The sequence below is a fragment of the Capricornis sumatraensis genome, chromosome 23, assembly GCF_032405125.1.
Source record: "Capricornis sumatraensis isolate serow.1 chromosome 23, serow.2, whole genome shotgun sequence".
Lineage (NCBI taxonomy): Eukaryota > Metazoa > Chordata > Mammalia > Artiodactyla > Bovidae > Capricornis > Capricornis sumatraensis.
This window is the reverse complement of record NC_091091.1, coordinates 17,043,482-17,071,367: the sequence shown is the minus strand read 5'-3', so window position 1 is coordinate 17,071,367 and position 27,886 is coordinate 17,043,482. Positions and strand designations below refer to the sequence as shown.

The 27,886-nt window shown below is 39.2% G+C and overlaps 1 protein-coding gene across 3 annotated transcripts in view; it reads left to right on the top strand.

Annotated features, from left to right (window-relative positions):
* The window catches only part of LOC138070108 (cytochrome P450 2C21-like), a 49,675-nt gene extending 33,417 nt beyond the window's left edge, over positions 1-16,258 (top strand). Inside the window, exons 7-8 of one of the 3 annotated variants that reach the window (XM_068961191.1) lie at positions 13,066-13,207; positions 15,506-16,258. In XM_068961191.1, coding sequence (XP_068817292.1) covers positions 13,066-13,207; positions 15,506-15,687 — 324 coding nt within the window. In that variant the 3' untranslated portion in view covers positions 15,688-16,258. The remainder of the gene's footprint in view (positions 1-13,065; positions 13,208-15,505) is intronic. The other 2 variants (XM_068961190.1, XM_068961189.1) reach the window with 2 other exon arrangements.
* The last annotated feature ends 11,628 nt before the right edge of the window (positions 16,259-27,886 follow it).

The window sequence follows — 27,886 nt, the reverse complement described above, 5'->3', positions numbered from 1 at the left end:
GTTCTAGTTCTGTGAAAAATACCGTTGGTAGCTTTGATAGGGATTGCATTGAATCTATAGATTGCTTTGGGTAGTATACTCATTTTCACTATATCGATTCTTCCGATCCATGGACATGGTAATTTCTCCATCTATTTGTGTCCTCTTTGATTTTTTTCATCAGCGTTTTACAGTTTTCTATATACAGGTCTTTTGTTTCCTTAGGTAGATTTTTTCCTAACTATTTTTTTCTTTTAGTTGCAATGGTGAATGGAATTGTTTCCTTAATTTCTCTTTCTATTTTCTCATTGTCAGTGTATAGGAATGCAAGGGATTTCTGTGTGTTATTTTTATATGCTGCAACTTTACTATATTCATTGATTAGCTTTAGTAGTTTTCCAGTGGAATCTTTGGAGTTTTCTATGTAGAGGATCATGTCATCTGCAAACAGTGAAAATTTTACTTCTTCTTTTCCAATATGGATTCTTTTATTTCTATTTCTGCCCTGATTGCTGTGGCCAAAACTTCCAAAACTATGTTGACTAGTAGTGGTGAGAATGGGCACCCTCGTCTTGTTCCTGACTTTAGGGGACATGCTTTCAATCTTTCACGTTTGCTGTGGATGTTTGCTGTGGGTTTGTCATATATAGCTTTTATTATGTTGAAGTATGTACCTTCTATTCCTGCTTTCTGGAGAGTTTTTATCATAAGTGGATGTTGAATTTTGTCAAAGGTTTTCTCTGCATCTATTGAGATAATTAAATGGTTTTTATCTTTCAATTTGTTAATATGGTATATTACATTGATTGATTTGTGGACATTAAAGAATCCTTGCATCCCTGGGATAAAGCCAACTTGGTCATGATGTATGAACTTTTTAATATGTCATTGGATTCTGTTTGCTAGAATTTTGTTAAGGATTTTTGCATCTATGTTCATCAGTGATATTGGCCTGTAGTTTTCTTTTTTTGTGGCATGTTTGTCTGGTTTTGGTATTAGGGTGATGGTGGCCTCATAGAATGAGTTTGGAAGTTTACATTCCTCTGCAATTTTCTGGAAGCATTTGAGTAGAACAAGTGTTAGTCCTCTCTAAATTTTTGGTAGAATTCAGCTGTAAGCTGTCTGGTCCTGTGCTTTTGTTTGCTGGAAGATTTCTGTTTACAGTTTTAAGTTCCGTGCTTGTGATGGATCTTTTAAGATTTTCCATTTCTTCCTGGTTCAGTTTTGGAAAGTTATACTTTTCTAAGAATTTGTCCATTTCTTCAAAGTTGTCCATTTTATTGGCATGTAGTTGCTGATAGTAATCTCTTATGATCCTTTGTATTTCTGTGTTGTCTGTTGTGGTTTCTCCTTTTTCATTTCTAATTTTATTGATTTGATTTTTCTCCCTTTGTTTCTTGATGAGTCTGGCTAATGGCTTTTCAATTTTATCTATCTTCTCAAAGAACTAGCTTTTGGCTTTTTAAATTTTTGCTATGGTCTCTTTTGTTTCTTTTGCATTTATTTCTGCCCTAATTTTTATGATTTCTTTCCTTCTACTAACTCTGGAGTTCTCCATTTCTTCCTTTTCTAGTTACTTTAGATGTAGAGTTAGGTTATTTATTTGACTTTTCTCTGTTTCTTGAGGTATGCCTGTATTGCTATGAACCTTCCCTTAGTACTGCTTTTACAGTGTCCCACAGGTTTTCGGTTGTTGTGTTTTCATTTTCATTTGTTTCTATGCATATTTTGATTTCTTCTGTGATTTGTGGTTATTCAGAAGCGTGTTGTTTAGCCTCCATATTTTGGAATTTTTTAAATAGTTTTTTTCCCTGTAGTTGATATCTAATCTTAATGCATTGTGATCAGAAAAGATGCTTGGAATGACTTCAAGTTTTTTGAATTCACCAAAGCTAGATTTATGGCCCCAGATGTGATCTATCCTGGAGAAAGTTCTGTGTGCATTTGAGAAAAAGGTGGAATTCATTGTTTTGGGTAAAATGTCCTATAGATATCAAATAGGTCTAACTGGTCCATTGTATCATTTAAAGTTTGTGTTTCCTTGCTAATTTTCTGTTTAGTTGATCTATCCATAGGTGTGAGTGGGGTATTAAAGTCTCCCACTAATATTGTGTTATTGTTAATTTCCCCTTTCATACTTGTTAGCACATGTCTTACAGATTGCAGTGCTCCTAGGTTGGGTGCATATATATTTATAATTGTTATATCTTCTTCTTGGACTGACTTTTTGATCATTATGTAGCGTCCATCTTGGTCTCTTTTCACAGCCTTTATTTCAAAGTCTACTTTATCTGATATGAGTATTGCTACTCCTGCTTTCTTTAGGTCTCCAGTTGCATGAAGTATCTTTTTCCAGCCCTTCACTTTCAGTCTGTACGTGTCCCTTGTTTTGAGGTGGGTCTCTTGTGGACAGCATATATAGGGGTCTCGTTTTTGTATCCATTCAGCCAGTATTTGTCTTTCTTTATCTTTTGGTTGGGGCATTCAACTCATTTACATTTAAGGTAATTATTGATAAATATGTTCCCATTGCCATTACATTGTTGTTTGGGGCTTGAGTTTTTTTTTTTAAATATACATTTACTTATTTTAATTGGAGGTTAATTACTGTTACAATATTGTATTGGTTTTGTCATATATCTTTTCTGTGTTTCCTGTCTAAAGATTCTTTAGCATTTGTTGGAGAGCTGGTTTGGTGGTGCTGAATTCTCTCACCTTTTGCTGGTCTGTAAAGCTTTTGATTTCTCCTTCATATTCGAAAGAGATCCTTGCTGAGTACAGTAATCTGGGCTGTAGGTTATTTTCTTTCATCACTTTAAGTATGTTCTGCCATTCCCTCCTAGCCTGAAGAGTTTCTATGAAAGATCAGCCTGGGAATCCCCATGTGTGTTTGTTGTTTTTCCCTTGCAGCTTTTAATATTTGCTCTTTGTGTTTGATATTTTTTAATTTGATTAATATGTGTTTTGGACTGAAAAAGGTCAGTTTTCACTCCAATCCCAAAGAAAGACAATGCCAAAGAATGCTCAAACTACCACACAATTGCACTCATCTCACATGCTAGTAAAGTAATGCTCAAAATTCTCCAAGCCAGTCTTCAGCAATACATGAATCGTGAACTTCCTGATGTTCAAGCTGGTTTTAGAAAAGGCAGAGGAACCACAGATCAAACTGCCAACATTCACTGGATCATGGAAAAAGCAAGAGAGTTCCAGAAAAACATCTATTTCTGATTTCTTGACTATGCCAAAGCCTTTGACTGTGTGGATCACAATAAACTGTGGAAGATTCTGAAAGAGATGGGAATACCAGACCACCTAACCTGCCTCTTGAGAAATCTGTATGCAGGCCTGGAAGCAACAGTTAGAACTGGACATGGAACAACAGACTGGTTCCAAATAGGAAAAGGAGTAAATCAAGGCTGTATATTGTCACCCTGCTTATTTAACTTCTATGCAGAGTACATCATGAGAAACGCTGGACTGGAAGAAACACAAACTGGAATCAAGATTGCCAGGAGAAATATCAATAACCTCAGATATGCAGATGACACCACCCTTATGGCAGAAAGTGAAGAGGAACTAAAAAGCCTCTTGATGAAAGAGGAGAGTGGAAAAGTTGGCTTAAAGCTCAACATTCAGAAAACAAAGATCATGGCATCCGGTCCCATCACATTATGGCATCCGGTCCCATCACATTATGGGAAATAGATGGGGAAACAGTGGAAACAGTGTCAGACTTTATTTTTTGGGCTCCAAAATCACTGCAGATGGTGACTGCAGCCATGAAATTAAAAGACGCTTACTCCTTGGAAGAAAATTATGATCAACCTAGACAGCATATTCAAAAGCAGAGACATTACTTCGCCAACTAAGGTCCGTCTAGTCAAGGCTATGGTTTTTCCAGTGGTCATGGATGGATGTGAGAGTTGGACTGTGAAGAAGGCTGAGCACCGAAGAATTGATGCTTTTGAACTGTGGTGTTGGAGAAGACTCTTGAGAGTCCCTTGGACTGCATGGAGATCCAACCAGTCCATCTTAAAGGAGATCAGCCCTGGGATTCCTTTGGAAGGAATGATGCTAAAGCTGAAACTCCAGTACTTTGGCCACCTCATGCGAAGAGGTGACTCATTGGAAAAGACTCTGATGCTGGGAGGGATTGGGGGCAGGAGGAGAAGGGGACAACAGAGGATGAGATGGCTGGATGACATCACTGACTCAATGGCCATGAGTCTGAGTGAATTCCGGGAGTTGGTGATGGACAGGGATGCCTGGTGTGCTGCGATTCATGGGGTCACAGAGTCGGACACGACTGAGTGACTGAACTGAACTGAGCTGAACTGGGGTATTTTGCCTTGGGTTTATCCTGTTGGGACTCTCTGGGTTTCTTGCACTTGGGTGGCTATTTCCTTCCTCATTTTGAGGAAGTTTTCAGTTATCATCTCCTCAAATATTTTCTCATGGCTTTTCTTTTTGTCTTGTTCTTCTGGGACTCCTATGGTTCGAATGTTTGGGCATTTGACATTGTCCCAGAGTTCTCTAAGGTTGTCGTCATTTCTTTTAATTTTTTTTTCTTTTTTCCTCTCTGCTTCATCTATTTCCACCATTCCATCTTCTACCTCACTTATCCTATCTTCTGCTTCCGTTATTCTTCTGTTGGTTCCCTCCAGAGTGTTTTTGATATCAGTTATTCCATTGTTCATTATTGACTGACTTTTTTTATTTCTCTAGGTTCTTGTTCGGAGAAGGCAATGGCAACCCACTCCAATATTCTTGCCTGGAAACCATGGAAGGAGGAGACTGGTAGGCTGCAGTCCATGGGGTCGCGAAGAGTTGTACATGACTGAGCGACTTCACTTTCATTTTTCACTTTCATGCATTGGAGAAGGAAATGGCAACCCACTCCAGTGTTCTTGCCTGGAGAATCCCAGGGATGGAGGAGCCTGGTGGGCTGCCATCTACCGGGTCGCACAGAGTTGGACACAACTGAAGCGACTTAGCAGCAGCAGCAGCAGGTTCTTGTTAAACATTTCTTGCATCTTCTCAATCGTTGTGTCCAAGCTATTTGTCTCTAACTCCATTTTGTTTTCAAGATTTTGAATCATTATTACTATCATCTTCTGAATTTTTTTTTTGGGGGGGGGCAGAGTCCCTATCTCTTCTTCTTTTGTTTGGTTTAGTGGGCACTTATCATGTTCCTTTCAGTTCAGTTCAGTCGCTCAGTCGTGTCCAACTCTTTGCAACCCCTTGAATTGCAGCACGCCAGGCCTCTCTGTCCATCACCACCTCCCTGAGTCCACCCAAAACCATGTCCATTGTGTCAGTGATGCCATCCAACCATCTCATCCTGTGTCGTTCCCTTCTCCTCCTGCCCTCAATCTTTCCCAGCATCAGAGCCTTTTCAAATGAGTCAGCTCTCCACATCAGGTGGCCAAAGTATTGGAGTTTCACCTTCAACATCAGTCCCTCCAATGAACACTCAGGACTAATCTCCTTTGTGATGGACTGGTTGGATCTCCATGCAGTCCAAGGGACTCTCAAGAGTCTTCTCCAACACCACAGCTCAAAAGCATCAATTCTTCGGTGCTCAGCTTTCTTCACAGTCCAACTCTCACATCCATACATGACTACTGGAAAACCCATAGCTTGACTAGATGAACCTTTGTTGACAAAGAAATGCCTCTGCTTTCGAATATGCTGTCTAAGTTGGGCATAAGTTTCCTTCCAAGGAGTAAGCTTCTTTTAATTTCATGGCTGTAATCACCATATGCAGTGATTTTGGAGCCCCAAAAATAAAGTCTGACACTGTTTCCACTGTTTCCCCATCTATTTCCCATGAAATGATGGGACCAGATGCCATGATCTTCATTTTCTGAGTGTTGAGCTTTAAGCGAACATTTTCATTCATCTTTCACCTTCATCAAGAGGCTCTTTCATTCTTCTACTCTTTCTGCCAAAAGGGTGATGTCATCTGCATATCTGAGGTTACTGATATTTCTCCCGGCAATCTTGATTCCAGCTTGTGTTTCTTCCAGTCCAGAGTTTCTCATGATGTACTCTGCATAGAAGTTAAATAAGCAGGGTGACAATATACAGCCTTGATGTACTCCTTTTCCTATTTGAAATCAGTCTGTTGTTCCATGTCTAGTTCTAACTGTTGCTTCCTGACCTGTACAGAAATTTCTCAAGAGGCAGGTCAGGTGGTCTGGTATTCCCATCTCTTTCAGAATTTTCCACAGTTTATTGTGATCCACACAGTCAAAGGCTTTGGCATAGTCAATAAAGCAGAAATAGATATTTTTCTGGAACTTTCTTGCTTTTTTGATGATCCAGCAGATGTTGGCAATTTGATCTCTGGTTCCTCTGCCTTTTCTAAAACCAGCTTGAACATCCAAAGTTCATGGTTCACGTATTGCTGAAGCCTGGCTTGGAGAATTTTGAGGATTACTTTACTAGAGTGTGAGATGAGGGCAATTGTGTGGTAGTTTGAGACTTCTTTGGCATTGCCTTTCTTTGGGATTGGAATGAAAACTGACCTTTTCAGTCCTGTGGCCACTGCTGATTTTTCCAAGTTTGCTGATATATTGAGTGCAGCACTTTCACAGCATCATCTTTTAAAATTTGAAAGAGCTCAACCTGAATATATAGCCTCCACTAGGTTTGTTCGTAGTGATGCTTCCTAAGGCCCACCTGAGTTCACATTTGAGGATATCCGGCTCTAGGTGAGTGTGAGTGATCACACCTTCGTAATTATATGGGTCGTGAAGATCTTTTTTTGTACAATTCTTCTGTGTATTCTTGACACCTCATCTTAATATCTTCTGCTTCAGTTAGGTCCATACCATTTCTGTCCTTTATTGAGCTCATCTTTGCATAAAATGTTCCCTTGGTATCTCTAATTTTCTTGAAGAGATCTCTAGTCTTTCCCATTCTATTATTTTCCTCAATATCTTTGCATTGATCACTGAGGAAGGCTTTCTTGCCTCTCCTTGCTATTCTTTGGAACTCTGCATTCAAGTTGGTGTAACTTTCCTTTTCTCCTTTGCCTTTTGCTTCTCTTCTTTTCAGAGCTATTTTGCAGCTGTCTTCAGACAGCCAATTTGCTGTTTTGCATTTCTTTTTCTTGGGAATTATCTTGCCTCCTGTCTCCTGTAAAATGTCACAAACCTCCAGCCATAGTTCATCAGGCACTCTGTCTATCAGATCTAGTCCTTTAAATCTATTTCTCTCTTCCACTGTATAGTCATAAGGGATTTGATTTAGGTCATACCTGAATGGTCTAGTGGTTTTCCCACTTTCTTCAATTTAAGTCTGAATTTGGCAATAAGGAATTCATGATCTGAGCCACAGTCAGCTCCCAGTTTTGTTTTTGTTGACCTTATGGAGCTTCTCCATCTTTGGCTGCAAAGAATATAATCAGTCTTATCTCGGTGTTGACCATCTGGTGATGTCTATGTATAGAATCTTCTCCTGTGTTATTGGAAGAGGGTGTTTGCTATGACCAGTGCATCCTCTTGGCAAAACTCTATTAGTCTTTGCCCTGCTTCATTCCGTACTCCAAGGCCAAATTTGCCTGTTACTCCAGGTGTTTCTTGACTTCCTACTTTTGCATTCCATGACCCTATAATGAAAAGAACATCTTTTTGGGGGTGTTAGTTCTAGCAGATCTTGTAGGTCTTCATAGAACCATTCAACTTCAGCTTCTTCAGCATTACTGGTCAGGGCATAGACTTGGATTACCATGATATTGAATGGTTTGCCTTGGAAACGAACAGAGATCATTCTGTCATTTTTGAGACTGCATCCAAGTACTGCATTTCGGACTCTTCTGTTTACTATGATGGCTACTCCATATCTTCTAAGGGATTCCTGCCCACAGTAGTAGATATAATGGTCATCTGAGTCAAATTCACCCATTCCAGTCCATCTTAGTTTGCTGATTCCTAGAATGTCGGTGTTGACTCTTGCCATCTCCTGTTTGACCACTTCCAATTTGCCTTGATTCATGGACCTAACATTTCAAGTTCCTATGCAATATTGCTCTTTACAGCATTGAATCTTGTTTCTATCACCAGTCCCATCCACAACTGGGTGTTGTTTCCTTTGGCTCCATCCCTTCATTCTTTCTGGAGTTATTTCTCCACTGATCTCCAGTAGCTTTCTCATGTTCCTTTACCTGCTGAATATTTCTCTGCCTTTTCATCTTGTTTAGATTGCTGTCTTTGGGGTGGCCTTTCTGTATTCTGGAAGTTTGTGGTTCCTCTTTATTTCGCAGGTTCCTCTTCATGGATGGGGTTGGACGAGTGGCTTGTCAAGGTTTCCTGTTTAGGGAAGCTTGCGTTGGTGTTCTGGTGGGTGGAGCTGGATTTCTTCTCTCTGGAGTGCAATGAAGTGTCCAGTAGTGAGTTTTGAGATGTCTGTGGGTTTGGTGTGGCTTTGGACTGCCTGTATATTAAAGCTCAGGTCTATGTTCCTGTATTTTTGGAGAATTTGCGTGGTATGTCTTGCTCTGGAACTTATTGGCTCTTGTGTGGAGCTTGGTTTCAGTGTAGGTATGGACGTTTTGGATGAGATGTTATTCATTAATGTTCCCTGGAGTCAGGAGTTCTCTGGTGTTCTCAGGTTTTGGATTTAAGCCTCCTGTCTCTGGTTTCAGTCTTATCTTGCAGTAGTCTCAAGACTTTTCCATCCATACAGCAACAATGATAAAACATCTAGGTTAATGGTGAAAAGGTTCTCCACAGTGAGGGACACCCAGAAAGTTTCACTGAGTTACATGCATCAGAGAAGAGGGAGGAGGGAGATAAAGGTGACCAGGAGAAGAAGAGGGGGAATCAAGAAGGGAGAGAGCAATCTAGCCAGTAATCAAATCCCTATGTACTCTCCACAGCCTGGAACACCCAGAGAGTTTCACAGAGTTACGTGGAGAAGAGAAGAGGGAGGAAGGAGATAGAAGTCACTAGGAGAAGGGGAGGGGGGGTGGCGGTCAAAAGGAGAGAGACAAATCTAGCCAGTTATCAGTTCTCTAAATGTTCGCCACAGCCTGGAATACCCAAAGAGATTCACAGAGTTGGGTAGAACAGAGATGGGGGAGGAAGGAGATAGAGTTGACCTAGGGGAGAAAAAAGAGAGTCAAAAATGGGAGAGGGCAATCAATCCAGTAATCACACTCCTAGGTAAAAATGAGTACCGAAGATTGGATTCCTAAAGGTACAAAATTGATAACAAATACCAGAAAGCAAAGATTAAAAATCTAGAGTAGAGGTTAGACACTCAAAAATGCAATACTAAAAAAATAAAACACAATCACAAAACTTATAAAAATATATGAAATTTGCTTTAAAAATAGGGTCTTTTTTTTTGCAAGGCAGGTTATATAAATGAAAATTAAAGCAGTAATAAAGGACTTAAAAATAAAAAAAATGAAAAAATGAAAAAATATTAATAGTAAAAATATATCTAGGAATTTCTCTGGAGCTGCTGTGGGAAGTGTGGGGTCAGTTCACTTTCAGATAGTTCCTTGTTCCAGCCTATACTTCTCAAGGTCTATAGGCCCCTTCCAATGTAGTTGGTGCCAACGACAGGATTTTAAGTGACTGTTGCACCTGTCATTTCCAAAGAGGTTCCCTCTGTGTATTTTGGATTCTTCTGTTTGCAAGTCTCTTCAGTGTCTAATTTCCACCCTGACACAAGAGGGCAAAGGTGGTCACTTACTTAGGCTCACTTGTTCAGTCGTGCCGTGGGGAGGGAGCAACAATGCCAACAAATATCACTGGCGTGTGTGGGGAGTGCTCGCAGTGTCCGTGACACTCTGGGTTTGCCTCTGCTCAGGTTGTGTGTGCTTTGCCAGTCTACACTGCTCAGGCTCCAAGTTGCTCTGCAGGGGAATTGTCCATAGCAGGCCCTGGATTGCCTGCACTTCTCAGGTCTAAGCCGCTCAGGTTCAGATTCGTGGGTACTCCATAAAGGTGCAGACTCAGTTGGGCCTGTGTTTTGTGCCCTTCCCAGGTCCGAGCAGCTCAGGTGACCAAGTGCTTGGCAAACGCACTCTCCTCAGGTGGGGTGGTGCATCTTATCACCTCCCTGGTCTGGCTGCTCAGTTTCCTGGGTGCACAATGGGAGCACCATCTCAGGTGTGCTGAGTGTCTCCTCTGGGGAGCTGATCTCTGGTTGCGATCTTCCTGGTGGATGTCAACCATCCAGGATCCCAGGTAGACTTGGTTAGCAACTGGGAGCCTGCTTGCAGTTTTGTAGTGGATGCTGTCTCTGGAGCCAAGATTGTCCCTTTCCAGCTCTGGCTGTCACCTGCCTGCCTCTCTGCTTCTAGTGGGGGATGGGCCAGTCTGCAGCTGGCTAGCTCTCCTCTGGTATTTGCTCAGTCCCTTGTTCTGTGAGTGGGCTGGCAGTGCCTTATCTTAGAGCTTTTTGCAGGAAAGTTCTCTCTCTCTCTCTCTCTCTCTCTCTCTTTTTTCTCTCTCTCTGGCTATACCACTGTTTGGATTGCTATCTCACATTAGGTCCCTCAGACTGTCCTCAGGGCGTTCAGGCCTGGTCCCTACCATAAGCAATGCCGCCCGCACCTCCCTGTTCAGCCCCTGCTTGCTGGTGGTGGACGCTAGCATCTGGGCTACTTCTCTGCTGAGTTGCCATCAGATGCGAAAACTGTGGGTTTTATTTATTTTTCCTTCCAGTTATGTTGCCCTCTGAGATTCCAAAACTCCCTACAGACCCACCGGGGAGAGAGTTTCCTGGTGTTTGGAAACTTCTCCTCTTTTATGACTCCCTTTCCAGGATGGGTCTCCATCCCTAGCTCTTTTGTCTCTCTTTTAATCTTTTATATTTTGTCCTACCTCCTTTCAAAGATAATGGGCTGCCTTTCTGGGTGCCTGGTGTCCTCTGCCAGTGTTCAGGAGTTGTTTTGTGGAACTTGCTCAGCGTTCAAATGATCTTTTGATGAATTTGTTAGGGAGAAAGTGGTCTTCCTGTCCTATTCCTCCACCATCTTAGGACCGCCCCTCACTATGAACTTTTATCTTAGAACCATTTTTCCTGAATCTCATGAGTTTTGATATGCTGTGCTTACTGGCACCCCACTCTAGTACTCTTGCCTGGAAAATCCCATGGACAGTGGAGCCTAGTAAGCTGCAATCCATGGGATCTCTAGGAGTCGGACGCAAATGAGCGACTTCACTTTCGCTTTTGAATTTCACACATTGGGGAAAGAAATGGCAACCCACTCCACTGTTCTTGCCTGGAGAATCCTGGGGACGGGAGAGCCTGGTGGGCTGCCATCTATGGGGTCGCACAGAGTCGGACACAACTGAAGCGACTTAGCAGCAGCAGCTTACATTTTTGTTTGTCTCAATGTACTTTTTGATTCTCTTCTGATTTAGTCTTTGGATCATTGATTGTTCAATAGCACATTGTTTAATCTCCACATCTTTGTGAATTTTCCAGTTTTCTTCTTGTAATTGATTACCTGATTTATACCATTTTGGTTGGAAAAGATACTTGATATGATTTCAATCTTCTTAGTTTATTAATACCTTTTTTTGTACCCTATCATATGATCTATTCTGGAGAATCTTTCATCTGTGCTTAGAAGAACATGTTCTGTTGCTTTTGGATGGAGTTTTCCTTACATGTCTGTTAAGTGCATTCTGACTTTTGAGTGGGAATGCCTAGTTCATTAAAATTTAATATAATTATCAATAGGTGTTTTATTTCTATAAATCTATCACTTTTGTCCAACTTGTTCACTCAATTTATATTCCACTCTTCCCTCTTCATTGTTTTATTATTCCTGAAATAATTGTATATTAAAATAATTGTTTTTGTTTGTCCTTCCCCTTTATATTCCTTTATTTCTCCTTTTCTTCCTTCTTCTGGAATAGTTTAAGTTTTTGTGCTTTGTAAATTTCTATTGGCATCAAACTATTTTTTTTTTTAGTGGTTTCTCTTGAGATTACACTGCATTTGCATGTGTTAAGTCGCTTCTGTGACCCTATGGGCTGTAGCCTGCCAGGCTTCTCTGTCCATGGAATTCTCCAGGCAAGAATACCAGAGTGGATTGCCCTCATCCATTGCAATCCATGCCCTCCTCCAGGAAATCTTCCTGACCCAGTGATTGAACCAACGTCTTCTGTGTCTCCTGAATTGGCAGGCAGGTTCTTTACCACTAGCAACCACCTGAGAAGCCCCTGAGGTTACAATTTGCATCCTTAAATATTTACAGTATTAAAATTAATACTATTAAATTTTGTTTAAAATACAAGAACACTGCAGTTGTATATGGCTATTTAACTTGTTCCACTTCCTTTATGTTAAAGCTATCACATGTATATTTTGTATATTATGAACATACCATTAATGTTATAAATTTTGCTTTAAAGCGAGGTTGGTGAAAGTTTTGTAAAGGGCATGGAAATGCTAAACAACTTACCTATGGTCATAAACCTTAATTTAAGAGAGAAATACTTGATTGATGATAAAAACTAAACTTCAAATCTCTGAGTTTATGAAAACCTTACTAGAACTCAGAAATTCCTTCCTGTTTCCACAAGCGCATTCAACAATTACATTGAAAAAACATAGCAGCAAGAGGGATACTTATCAGTTTCTCATCTTAGAGAGAAACTGAATAGTTTTCAAGAATATGGCCAATCAGGTCATATTTGGAGAGGACCCTATATTTGGTTCCAAAGAGAATGAGCTGAAATTTTAGTGACATCAGCACTTTTAAACAACACTCCAATTTATTTGTCAAGAACAAGCACCTGCCTTAATTTTCTGAAGAGCAAGTGCTGTTGGTAGGCTACAAGCTGAAGACGATTAGCCTTGGAGTCACTTAACAATGCCCTGGACTGGCACTGTTGATTTATATGATTGAATCATAAATCATTTATATGGCATCATATGGCTTAAGACTTCTTAGGCTTGGTCATTAATTTGTTCTTTGACATGGTGAGAATAAAGTATGTTTTTGCTTCATTCACCTCATTTATAAAATAAAAGGATTAGATAAGTCATTTTTAAAAAAACGCCATGACTTTCTTTATAATCTAGTTATTGCGTTTCTCTTTATCTCAGGGCACAGCCATATTAACATCTCTGACTTCTGTCCTGCACGATGGTAAGGAGTTTCCCAACCCAGGGCAGTTTGATCCTGCTCACTTCCTGGATGAAAGTGGAAACTTTAAGAAGACTGACCACTTCATGGCTTTTTCAGCAGGCAAGCATGCTTCATTTTTATCTGTCCATTAGAGGTCAAATGAGAGGAGGAAGAGCTTTGTATGTAGGCAACTCTGAGCTGGACAAATTGTCATTTTCATGAGGCCAGAGGCACCACTCCCAAGGTGCAGATAGTTTCTGATTGGATTGGAGGCTGCACTCACTGAGTTCTGCCCTCTCATCCACTCTGACAATCCTAAGGGCTCCTCATAGAAGTTTAGTTCCACTGAGACTTTTCTCCCCTGTCCAGAGATGCCATTCACTCAATAAATGTCTCTGAGGACCTTAAATGTAGTAGACCCATGCTCACTCAGATCCAGGGATAGAAATGTGAATAAGGGACAGCTCTCCTCTAAGAAAGAGGAATGCGAATTAACAGGTGATGATACTCCAGAGAGACAAGTTCTATTCAAAAGGCTTCTGTGGAAACCCAGAGAGAGGAGCTCCTGAATCTTACACTTTGGGGTCAGGGCAGAGGACAGAGAGAAATTTTCTTGCAGGAAGAGATATTTTAGTATCTTCCTTTAATTTGTTGAGGTCCTTCAAAGAAAGAGGCAGGGTACTCAAAAAGTTTCATTAAAGGCAGTTTAATGAAGAGACTCTTTTCAGAGGTGTGGACACGACTAAGTGAAGTAGCAAGGAGTGGTTAAGTACTTGGGGATGAACATCAGCAAGACAACGTTATCATCCTATGTTGGAAGGACAGGGAGAAGGAGGGTGTTGCTGGAACCCAAGCAGATCTTTGGCAAAGAGAGAATGGATGCCTCAGCAGGAGATGGGTCTATAGGTTGGAGAATACAGCCACTGCTGAAACTGTGGCCTGACAGGCCGGGACTGAGGGAGGGCGTACTCTAACCTTCTCAATGTCTAATCCTTTGAGTTTATTCACAGTGAAGAAGGGAACTAACTAGTGGGGTTATGCAGTCCATAGAAATCAACTTCCTAAACACACAGTAGGTGTAAAAGAAAAACAAACACAGTATGGATCTGGAAAGATGGAGAAGTGGAGAGTGTTCAGCACAGTCCAAAGGAGAAGGGTAGAAAGGAGAGGGTGAAGGGCCTTTCCTACAGAAGGAACTGAAATAGGGATAGAAATAGGAGGTTTACTCCTCACTGAACATCCAGGAAAATAGGTTTCAAGGAATGCTTGATGCTTGGTCCCAAGATTATGAACAATGCCCAGAATTTGATCTCAAAATGAGATCCTGCTAATGTATTCCTTATCTACTTCCTTAATTTTAGGTCCATTGTTTCATAACAAACTGGCTTAAGATTTCTGCCCCGTTTGTGGGGTTTGCAGGATTGCTTTGTCTTGGCACTGTAGTATCATATAAGACCTAAGGCTTTGCTTTGTTGTTGCTGTTCAGTTGCTAAGTCATGTTCGACTCTTTGCAACCCCATGGATAGCAGCACACCAGGCCCTCTGTCCTCCACTGTCTCCCGGAGTTTGCTCAAATTCATGTCCATTGAGTTGGTGATACTATCTAACCATCTTATCCTCTGTCACATCCCTTCTCCTTTTGCCTTTACTTTATGAGCTTATATTTCATGTGTGGGACACAGGAATAATTATAATTTCATTTGAAACATTTTGCATTAGAAGCATTTATGAGTCTTGTGGAAAACCAGCAAGAGAATGAATCATATCCCCCTGAATAGGTCAAAGAAGTTTGTATAGAGCAAGTGACACCTGTTGTGGATCTAGAAGGATGTAGAGAATCTCATCAGGAAGAGCTGAAGGAACCAATATTTCAGTTGGAGGAATGACTGGATACTCATAACACTTGAAATAGCTAGTGTGTCTGGGGTTTAGAGAATGGTTAATAATATTGGTATCGAGTTTGTGACATTTCTTTTTATACTTGGCAATGGTAAGCTCTTGAAATATTGTTAGAAACAGAGACATGACAATGTCAAGATTAGTTTTAGGAATCCAGATGAGGAGAAATAAATCTGTTGTTGGGTCTTGAATTGGAAGTAGATGGAAAAATATAGTGTTTAGTTCATGTTATTTGGGATGGGTGAGTGTGTATGTAGAAAGATATTACTGGCAAGCCTCAGGAAAGCAATCCTGACATGGGTGTACAGAACAGATTCCTTTTAATAGAGAATGTACACTGAAATCTGTTCTGAGGAAATGAAGCAAACCAGATTTTGGTGTAAATAGAAGAAGCCATAGGTTAATTTGTCTTTTATTAATTTGTTTATGTATTTACTCATCTCATATTTATTTATGCTTCCCTTTGTGATATGTTAGAAATAGAATTGAACAACTATTTAATTTATGTGTCATTTTTAGGAAAAAGAGTTTGTGTTGGAGAAGGCCTGGCCCGCATGGAGCTGTTTTTACTCCTGGTCAGCATTTTACAGCATTTTACCTTGAAACCTGTGGTTGATCCAAAGCACATTGATATTGCACCAAGGTTCAAAGGGATGATCTCTCTTCCACCCTTCTGTGAGATGTGTTTCATTCCAGTCTGAAGAAAGGACTGACTGCCAGGTTGCAGAGTGAGCATCTCCAGCTCCATCTACACAAGCTGATGCTCTCTATCCTGGCTGTTAGCCATTGTCCGCCTCTCCCTTTCCTTTAGGAGTGACATTCTTGAGCCCTGCCTCTTCTAATTTTCTTTAAGATTCACTTCAAGTTTTTTTTTGCATGAAATACAAGTTTTGTCCCCAATAATTTTTTTTAAATTACAGTCCTGAGATCTTAAGCTACATCCCATTTATTGTGTATGCCAAATGGAGGGCACCTTATAAATGTCATATTTAATTAAAAATTAAAGTTGGCAATTATCCCATGTGATAAAATTTTTAAAATGCACTCATCTCTTACTCCTATTTATCTCTCTAGGGGAATGATCTCTTGATAGTTTGGATAAATAACTTTGCTTTTCCCCAATGTTTATTAAAAATATAATTATGTGATTGACAGGTATGTTTGTGTATATATGTATATACATGCAAAAGAAATCAGGTGAAGATGACTCCAGCTAGAGGGAATAGTATGAGATAAAACTTGAATTTATTAGTCTTTCCAGAGATGTTCTTTCTCTTTCCTCTAATGATTAAACACACACACACAGACATACAGACATATAAAAGTAAAGAAGAAGGGAAGGTAATTAATATATATATGGGTTATATTTGAACATACACAGAGAAATCTATGTGTGTGTTTAGTGTTTGCATGCGTATGTATTGTTTATAGCTATGGTTTTTTGGTGACATTATATAATAGCATAAAGTTGATATTTTCACAAGCAGTGTAAGTTAATGTATCTCATAATAGTTTGTTAATAGATATGATAATTTTTAAAAATTATCTTCCTATTCAAGGATATTTATATTATTTTTGAAACCTTGTTAATATAAAAATGCTACTATTAATACATGCACATGTCTTCTATTATTCCTCTACTGTCTCTTCAGGATAGTTTCTTAGAAGGGGTGTGGCTGCACATATATATGCATTTTAATTTTTCGTAGATACAGAAGCATAATGCCCTAAAAATTACATATCTGCTTCAGTTCAGTTCAGTTCAGTCTCTAAGTCGTGTCCGACTCTTAGTGACCCCATGAATTGCAGCAAGCCAGGCCTCCCTGTCCATCACCAACTCCTGGAGTTCACTCAAACTCACGTCCATCGAGTCAGTGATGCCATCCAGGCATCTCACCCTCTGTCATCCCCTTGTCCACCTGCCCCCAATCTCTCCCAGCATCACAGTCTTTTCTAATGAGTCAACCCTTCGCATAGGTGGCCAAAGTATTGGAGTTTCAGCTTTAGCATCAGTCCTTCTAATGAACACCCAGGATTGATCTCCTTTAAGATGGACTGGTTGGATCTCTTTGCAGTTCAAGGGACTCTCAAGAGTCTTCCCCAACACCACAGTTCAAAAGCATCAATTTTTGGCACTCAGCTTTCTTCAGAGTCCAACTCTGACATTCATAGATGACCACTGGAAAAACCATAGCCTTGACTAGACAGACCTTTGTTGGCAAAGTAATGCCTCTGCTTTTGAATATGCTATCTAGGTTGGTCATAACTTTTCTTACAAGGAGTAAGCGTCTTTTAATTTCATGACTGCAATCACCATCTGCAGTGATTTTGGAGCCCCCAAAAATAAAGTCTGACACTGTTTCCACTCTTTCCCCATCTATTTGCCATGAAGTGATGGGACCGGATGCCATGATCTTCGTTTTCTGAATGTTGAGCTTTAAGCCAACTGTTTCACTTTCTTCTTTCACTTTCATCAAGAGGTTCTTTAGTTCTTCTTCACTTTCTGACATAAGGGTGGTGTCATCTGCATATCTGAGGTTATTAATATTTTTCCCGGCAATCTTGATTCCAGCTTGTGCTTCTTCTATCCCAGTGTTTCTCATGATGTACTCTGCATATAAGTTAAATAAGCAGGGTGACAATATACAGCCTTGATGTACTCCTTTTCCTATTTGGAACCAGACTTTACTTCAAAAAAAGGTTTTTTTGGCCACGCTGCCTGGCAGTTAGGATCTTAATTTCCAGACAGGGATGGAAACCATGCCCCATGCAGTGGAAGGGAGGTCTTAACCACTGGACTGCCAGGGAAGTCCTTTTCTTTTCTGTCATGACTGTAATAGAAAGACTACTTGATCAAACCCTTACGTGTACTGAGGACTGAATTCTTTGGTGGATTTTGGAGCTTTTAGTTACCTTTCAAGTAGAAATCTCATCATCTGCAGATAATATTTTATTGCAATGACCAGAAATTTCGTGATATTATATATATATATATATGCATATTTATGTCTGTATTTCTCTGACTCATCACACAGACACACACAGACAATACACAAACATTATATATATATATATATATATATATTTGTTAGCATGTAAATGTGATCAAAGTTGTGATAATTTCTGGGGACAAGAAAGCAGAGGGATTGGGAAGTCCATGTTAGGAAGCCTCTTATTTGACGTGATTTTACCTTTGAGGTGATTATTGATTTGAAATCCAGAGGTGAGAGTCTTAAAGGTTGACTCTAAGGTGTCACATAGGAGTTTTAGAACTCCCCCAAATCTTGCAGATTCTGAAGGCTATCAGAAAAAAAGATGGACCAAGTAGACATTTCAACTTCAGTTGAAGCTTGAAGGTTATGAAGATCTGCAACTAAGGAATAAGATTAGCCTGAAGTTGAAGAATATTTACAAGACCAGAGTCCTTCTTTACATAATTTCAGTCATTGATTAAATGCTTGTTGGAAAAGAAGAAGTAAAACTCTCACTGTTTGCAGATGACATGATCCTGTACATAGAAAACCCTAAAGACTCCACCAGAAAATTACTAGAGCTAATCAATGAATATAGTAAAGTTGCAGGATATAAAATCAACACACAGAAATCCCTTGCATTCCTATACACTGATAATGAGAAAACAGAAAGAGAAATTAAGGAAACAATTCCATTCACCATTGCAACGAAAAGAATAAAATAGTTAGGAATAAATCTACCTAAAGAAACAAAAGACCTATATATAGAAAACTGTAAAACACTGATGAAATAAATCAAAGAGGACACAAATAGATGGAGAACTTTCACCACTACTATTCAACATAGTTTTGGAAGTTTTGGCCACAGCAGTCAGAGCAGAAAAAGAAGTAAAAGGATTCCAGATTTGAAAAGAAGTAAAACTCTCACTGTTTGCAGATGACATGATCGTCTACATAGAAAACCCTAAAGACTCCACTAGAAAATTACTACAGCTAATCAATGAATAGAGTAAAGTTGTAGGAGATGTAAATTAACACACAGAAATCCCTTGCATTCCTATACACTAACAATGAGAAAACAGAAAGAAAATTGAGGAACAGTTCCATTCACCTTTGCAATGAAAATAATAAAACACTTAGGCATATATCTACATAAAGAAACAAAAGACCTCTATATAGAAAACTATAAAACACTGATTAAAGAAATCAAAGAAGACAGAAATAGATGGAGAAATATGCCATGTTCATGAGGTGGAAGAATTAATATAGTGAAAATGAGTATACTACCCAAAGCAATCAAGAGATTCAATGCAATCCCCATCAAGCTATCAATGGTATTCACAGAACTAGAGTAAATAATTTCACAATTTGTATGGCAATACAAAAAACCTCGAATAGCCAAAGCCATCTTGAGAAAGAAGAATGGAACTGGAGGAATAAACCTGCCCAACTTCAGGCTCTACTACAAAGCCACAGTCATCAAGACAGCATGGTACTGGCACAAAGACAGAAATATAGATCAATGGAACAAAATAGAAAGCCCAGAGATAAATCCACGCACCTATGGACACCTTATCTTTCACAAAGAAGGCAAGAATATACAATGGATAAAAAGACAATCTCTTTAACAAGTGGTGCTGGGAAAACTGGTCAACCACTTGTAAAAGAATGAAATTATACATGTTTCAATGCCATTCTCCCTAATCATCCCACCCTCACCCTCTCCCACAGAGTCCAAAAGACTGTTCTATACATCTGTGTCTCTTTTGCTGTCTTGCATGCAGGGTTATTGTTACCATCTTTCTAAATTCCATATATATGCATTAAGGGTGGTGCACTGGGATGACCCAGAGGGATGGTATGGGGAGGGAGGTGGGAGGGGGGTTCAGGACTGGAAACACGTGTACACCCGTGGCAGATTCATGTTGATGTATAGCAAAACCAATGCAATATTGTAAAGTAATTAGCCTCCAATTAAAATAAATAAATTAAAAAAAAGAATGAAATTAGAACACTTTCTAACACCATACACAAAAATAAACTCAAAATGGATTAAAGATCTAAATGTAAGAGCAAAATCTATAAAACTCTTAGAGGAAAACATAGGCAAACACTCTCTGACATAAATCACAGCAAGATCTTCTATAACCCACCACCCAGAATATTGGAAATAAAAGCAAAAATAAACAAATGGGACCTAATAAAACTTAAAAGCTTTTGCGCAACAAAGGAAACTATAAGCAAGGTGGAAAGACAGTCTTCAGAATGGGGGAAAATAATAGCAAATGAAGCAACTGACAAAAAATTAATCTCAAAAATATACAAGCAACTCCCGCAGCTCAATTCCAGAAAAATCAACGACCCAATCAAAAAATGGGCTGAAGACCTAAACAGACATTTCTCAAAAGAAGACATACAGATGGCTAACAAACACATGAAAAGGTGCTCAACATCACTCATTATCAGAGAAATGCAAATCAAAACCACAATGAGGTACCATCTCATGCCAGTCAAAATGGATTCTATCCAAAAATCTACAAACAATAAGTACTGGAGAGGGTGTGGAGAAAATGGAACCTTCTTACACTGTTGGTGGGAATGCAAACTAGTACAGCCACTATAGAGAACAGTGTGGAGATTCCATAAAAAACTGGAAATAGAACTGCCATATGATCTAGCAATCCCACTGTTGGGCATACACACTGAGGAAACCAGAATTTAAAGAAACACGTGTACCCCAGTGTTCATCACAGCACTGTTTATAAGAGCCAGAACGTGGAAGCAACCTAGATGTCCATTGGCAGACCAATGTATAAGAAAGCACTGGTACATATACACAATGGAGTATTACTCAGCCATTACAAAGAATACATTTGAATCAGTTCTAATGGATGAAACTGGAGCCAATTATACAGAGTGAAGTAAGCCAGAAAGAAAAACACCAATAAAATATACTAATGCATATATATGGAATTTAGAAAGATGGTAATGATAACCCTGTATGCGAGACAGCAAAAGAGACACAGATGTATAGAACAGTCTTTTGGACTCTGTGGGAGAGTGTGAGGGTGGGATGATATGGGAGAATGGCATTGGAACATGTATATTATCATATGTGAAATGAATCGCCAGTGCAGGTTCAATGCATGATACAGGCTGCTCGGGGCTGGTGTGTTGGGATGACTCAGAGGGATGTGATGGGGAAGGAGGTGAGAGGGGGGTTCAGGATGGAGAATACCTGTACACCCATGGCAGATTCAAGTCAATGTATGGTAAAACCAATACAATATTGTAAAGTAAAAGAAATAAACAGAAAATGAAATAAAATATATATACATAGAAAAAAGAAAATAAATTTAAGTAACTTGCTGAGAAAGCCATGAAGTAGTCAGTCTTCTTAAAGTTTCTACTCTCATCCAGGAAGTGGTCAGGTCCAAACACTTCTGGGTTGTGGATTCTTTGTCATCATGTAGCACAGAAGTCTGGAGAAGGCAATGGCACCCCACTCCAGTACACTTGTCTGGCAAATCCCATAGACGGAGGAGCCTGGTGGGCTGCAGTCCATGGGGTTGCTAAGAGTCGGACACGACTGAGCAGCTTCCCTTTCACTTTTCACTTTCATGCATTGGAGAAGGAAATGGCAACCCACTCCAGTGCTCTTGCCTGGAGAATCCCAGGGACGGGGGAGCCTGGTGGGCTGCCGTCTATGGGGTCGCACAGAGTCGGACACGACTGAAGTGACTTAGCAGCAACAGCAGCAGCAGCACAGAAGTCAGGGATGTTAATACATCTGTTCCCTGGAAAGAACAGATAAAGATAAACTGAACTATGAAGAAGTCATGGAGCTGGGAGAAATGTTACAAATTATTTACTCCAGTCTCATGATATAGATGAATGATCCTAGGTCCAAAGAAGGGCAGTGGTATTTTGAGGCAGAAGAAACAGGTAACAAACAAGGATAAATTTAAGACAAGTGGCAGTGTTGTTGCTAACGTGAACTTCGACAGCATCTGAAATACTCAGTACCTGGGTCCTAGGATGTCAGACCTTATGAATCCAATCTGATTATCATACTAGTATAAGTCCCCACCAGCTGATTTATTTTATTATATCAATTTTCACTCATCTCATATGTGGTTTATGACTTAATCTCATATGTGGTTTATGATTTAAATCATTATTGTTAATTTAAAATATGTGGAGTTATAACCTCTTTTGTGATAACAACACTAAGCACAGTAACAAATATTAGTGTTTACCATTGCCGCACAAATTATTTGTCTTAATTTAAAAATATAGAGTAGACTTTATTACAGATTAATCCTAGCTTTGAAACCCAGAAGGATGACAAAATTAGAAAAATCATTTTACAGCAATTCAGCTTAGAATCATTATTTAAAGCAATTTTTATCTATTAATGCTAAAAACTGCTAGGTAAATGAATAAAAAGCATGATATTCAGAAAGCCATAAAGAAACATTCAGTTAATTGAATATAAAAAAAAAACTTTTGTCATAGAGAAATCTGGCAGATACCACTTTATCATATGAACAACACTGTATAACCAACAATGGGATAAGTGATACTATGTGCTCCACCTCCCTAATGAATTTCAGTGGGATACACAAAGCGCCATGTAATTCTCTTACCAAATCATAACTGGAATCTGTGTCCAGGAAACAATCACATAAAACCAGCCTGAGGAAAATTTTACATGACTACTAAACTGAACTCTTTGCAAAGTTAAATGTACTAAAAGAAAACAAACAAGGCAAAGAGAACAATAACAGGAGGAAACAGGGAAATATAACCAAATTATAGGCTTGCTCCTGGCTGGATATTGATTCGCAATGAAAAAAAAAAAAGCTATAAAGTTTTTTCTCCCAAAAAATATCAATAAAGAATATCTTTTTTATTTCCTTTGTCTTTTTTTTTTCTTTCACAGGATTTAGATGCTCTCTGGTATGTGGGATCTTCCCAGATCAGAGATGGAACCTATGTCTGCTACACTGGCAGGCAGATTCTTTTTTTTTTTTTTAATTTAAATTTATTTATTTTAAGTGGAGGCTAATTACTGTACAATATTGTATTGGTTTTGCCATACATCAACATGAATCTGTCACGGGTGTACACATGTTCCCCATCCTGAACCTCCCTTCCACCTCCCTTCCCATACCATCCCTCTGGGTCATCCCAGTGCACCAGCCCCAAGCATCCTGTATCCTGCATCGAACCTGGACTGGCAGTTCATTTCTTATATGATATTATACATGTTTCAGTGCCATTTTCCCAAAGCATCCCACCCTCTCCCTCTCCCACAGAGTCCAAAAGACTGTTCAATATATCTGTCTCTTTTGCTCTCTCGCATACAGGGTTATCATTAACATCTTTCTAAATTCCATATATATGAGTTAGTATACTGTATTGGTGTTTTTCTTTTAAAAAAAGAAAAAATGTTATTCGAGGAAAACTGGGAAATTTTACATATAACCTGTATGTTAGATAGTATTGTTGAATCAATGATAACTCTTCTGTATACATGCTATTACTGCTCTGTATACAAAAATTGTTGAGGAATACATACTGAAGTAGGAAGTAATGATGTGTAAATGAACAGATTGATAAATGAATACTAATGGAAGAAATTTTCACATATTGAGGTATGGGGAAGTCATTCTGGCTTATACATAATTTAACTTGAATATTATGTTAACTAAAATAAAAACAGTTTGTAGGCTATCAAACACACTCTACATTTGTTTAATCATTGAAGAAAAAGATGCACTGACCAGAAATAATGTTCATATTAAATATAAAGATTAAATGTCCTGTTTCTGGGACATCAAAGCTGGGACTCCAGTGATAAGACTCCCCTCCCAGATGCCAATGCCATACTAATTCTGTGTCCATGCTGATCTTTTGTTGCTATTGTTTTAAACCTCAAAAGAATATATCCCTGACTTATTGATGTTCTTCATTCTGACAAGGTATAAAACTGTGCGGAAAATCCAGAGCAGCTCCTCAGAGTTATCTGAGGTTGCCTTCTGGGTAATAGCCCTCAGTTTGAATCAAAAATCTTTTCTCTTCCTATTAGAGATTGTTTATTCATGATTTCCACCGACATTGCAAAGCAGATAAACATACAAATTCATGTATTACATATACATAAACATGTTTTTAATGTTTTAACAATAATTAATGCAAACTTGGGGAAGACTTCCATCCCCTAATTTTCTTATATAAAAGGTCTGCAACTTTTATTATTCCCTTGTATATTTTTATACAAGTAATATGTGGAAATCTTTCTTTAAGGTACAAAAAAAAGAGGCTTCTCTGGTGGCTCAGTGGTAAAGAATCCACCACAAATGCAGGAGACACCAACCGCATAGACCCCTGATCCAGAAAGATCCTATGTGCTGTGGAGCAACCAAGTCCATGTGCTCCAGCTACTGAGCCTGTGCTATAGAGCCCAGGAGCGACAGCTATTGAGCGCACGTGCCACAGCTATTCAAGTCTATGCACCTTAGAGCCAATGCTCTGCAACAAGAAAAGACACTGCAGTGAAAAGCCCACACACAGTAACTAGAGAGTAGCCCCCACTGGCTGCAACTAGAGAAAAACCCTTGTAGCAGCAAAGACCCAGCAGTCATACATAAATAAATGAATAAATAATTTTTAAAAAGATACAAAAAACAATATACTCTCTACAAATGTTGCTCCAAAAATTGGATAAAATTCATGTTCGTAAAAAGGGAAACATAATCATTATTTCCCATCACAATAAAAATTAACTGAATGAATCAATAATCTATGTCTCCTGCATTGGCAGGCAGGTTCTTTACCACTAGCACCACCTGGGAAGCCCTGAATCAATAATCTAAATGTATAAACTAAGATTATAAAGTTGTAGCAATAGTTAAGAGTAAATCCGGTGTGATCACTCATCTAGAGCCAGACATCCTGGAATGTGAAGGCAAGTGGGCCTTAGAAAGCATTACTATGAGCAAAGCTAGTGGAGGTGATGAAATTCCAGTTGAGCTATTTCAAATCCTGAAAGATGATGCTGTGAAAGTGCTGCACTCAATATGCCAGCAAATTTGGAAAACTCAGCAGTGGCCACAGGACTGGAAAAGGTCAGTTTTCATTCCAATCCCAAAGAAAGGCAATGCCAAAGAATGCTCAAACTACCACACAATTGCACTCATCTCACATGCTAGTAAAGTAATACTCAAAATTCTCCAAGCCAGGCTTCAGCAATACGTGAACCATGAACTTCTTGATGTTCACGCTGGTTTTAGAAAAGGCAGAGGAACCAGATATCAAATTGCCAACATCCGCTGGATCATGGAAAAAGCAAGAGAGTTCCAGAAAAACATCTATTTCTGCTTTATTGACTATGCCAAAGCCTTTGACTGTGTGGATCACAATAAACTGTGGAAAATTCTGAAAGAGTTGGGAATACCAGACCACCTGACCTGCCTCCTGAGAAACCTGTATGCAGGTCAGGAAGCAACAGTTAGAACTGGACATGGAACAACAGACTGATTCCAAATAGGAAAAGGAGTACATCAAGGCTGTATATTGTCACCCTGCTTATTTAACTTCTATGCAGGGTGCAGGGTACATCATGAGAAACGCTGGGCTGGAAGAAACACAAGCTGGAATCAAGATTGCCAGGAGAAATATCAATCACCTCAGATATGCAGATGATACCACCCTTATGGCAGAAAGAGAAGAAGAACTAAAAAGCCTCTTGATGAAAGTGAAAGAGGAGAGTAGAAAAGTTGGCTTAAAGCTCAACATTCAGAAAATGAAGATCATGGCATCCGGTCCCATCACTTCATGGGAAATAGATAGAGAAAGAGTGGAAACAGTGTCAGACTTTATTTTTGGGGGCTCCAAAATCACTGCAGATGGTGACTGCAGCCATGAAATTAAAAGATACTTACTCCTTGTAAGAAAAGTTATGACCAACCTAGACAGCATATTCAAAAGCAGAGACATTACTTTGCTGACTAAGGTCTGCCTAGTCAAGGCTATGGTTTTTCCAGTGGTCATGTATGGATGTGAGTGTTGGACTATGAAGAAGGCTGAGCACTGAAGAATTGATGCTTTTGAATTATGGTGTTGGAGAAGATTCTTGAGAGTCCCTTGGACTGCATGGAGATCCAACCAGTCCATTCTGAAGGAGATCAACCCTGGGATTTCTTTGGAATGAATGATGCTAAACTGAAGCTCCAGTACCTTGGCCACCACATGCGAAGAGCTGACTCACTGGAAAGACTTTGATGCTGGGAGGGATTGGAGGCAGGAGGAGAAGGGGACGCAGAGGATGAGATGGTTAGATGGCATCACTGACTCGATGAACGCGAGTCTGAGTGAACTCTGGGAGTTGGTGATGTACAGGGAGGCCTAGCGTGCTGCGATTCATGGGGTCACAATGAGTCGGACATGACTGAGTGACTGAACTGAACTGAAAGACTGTCACACAAAGTGAAGAAAGTCAGAGACAAAAACAATTAGAATGGTGCAAAAGTAACTGCGGTTAGTGCAAAAGTAATTGAGATTCAAAAGTAATTGTGGTTGGTACAAAAGCAATTCTTGTTGGTAAAAAAAAAAAAAGCTACTGAGATTTAAAAGTATTTTCAGTTGACTTTGCACCAATTGCAGTAACTTTTGCACCAGCCTAATATTATATATTAACACATGTATGTGGAATCTAGAAAACTGGTGTAGGTGATCTTATTTGCAAAGCAGAAATAGAGACACAGACAAATAAAGAATAAATGTATGGTTAAGAAGGGGGAAAGGGAGATGTGAGATGAATTTGGAGACAGATTGACATTTATACATTTTCAGATGCAGAGGAAAAAGTAGTCTTTCCATAGGAAAACCATTGTACAGCCCAGGTCATTTCATGCTACACATGAAATCCAGACACTGCTGTGATGATTTTGCTACAGCCCACAGTGTCTTCATCCTTTCAGTCATCTTCTCATATTATGCAAAGATGTCCCATTAGTATTTAATGAAGGATCCCTTCATTAAGTTTGAAAAAATTAAGCTGCTCAAACAGAGATTTAAGTAATTCTCTAAGAGTCAAAGATGGAAAACATTCCCAGTCACTTTCCAATATGTATTTTGAAATCACCCTACCCACCATGTTATCATACCTGTGACCTCTGGGTCTTTCAGCAGGAGGAGGAGCCCATATCTCAGTGGAGTGCTCATTGTCTCTGTCTCAGCTCCAAACAAAACAGATGCTAGTGGTTGTCAAGTTTTCAAATGTACATTCCAATTGTTGGCTGTGCTTTCCCTAGGAATGATTTAATTTAAAAATTGCAAGGTATATACAAAGCAAGTAAATTTGGACCATTAATGGCTAAAAGAAAAGAGATGTTGACAGAAATCAACTGGGTTTCCCCGAGGAAACCCAGATATTGGACTTACTAGGTAAAAACTTTGAGATACATGTCTTAAGTATACTCAAGCAGGTGAAGAAAACCATGTACAAGGATGAAAGAACATCAGAAAACTGTATAAACAAGTGAGAAATAATAAGAAGGTATTATGAAAATAAACCAACAAATTTATAGCTTAAAAAAAACAAAAAACACTTCAAATTTTTAAAAACTTACCAGACAGTTTCAACAGCAAACTGGAGGAAGCCCAAGAAAGAAATAGAAAACATGAATATAGGAGAACAGAAATTTCCTCTGTGACTATCAGGAAGAAAAAGGAATAAAGAAAAAATAACAGAACCTAAGAGACATATGGAATTCAATCAAGTGTACCAATATCCATTTAATGGGAATCCGAGAAAAGAGAGAGCAAAGGAACAGAAAATAAATATTTTAAAAAAGAATGGAAACTTCCCTGTTGGTCTAGTGGTTAAGACTTTGCCTTCCAATGCAGAGAGTAAGGGTTC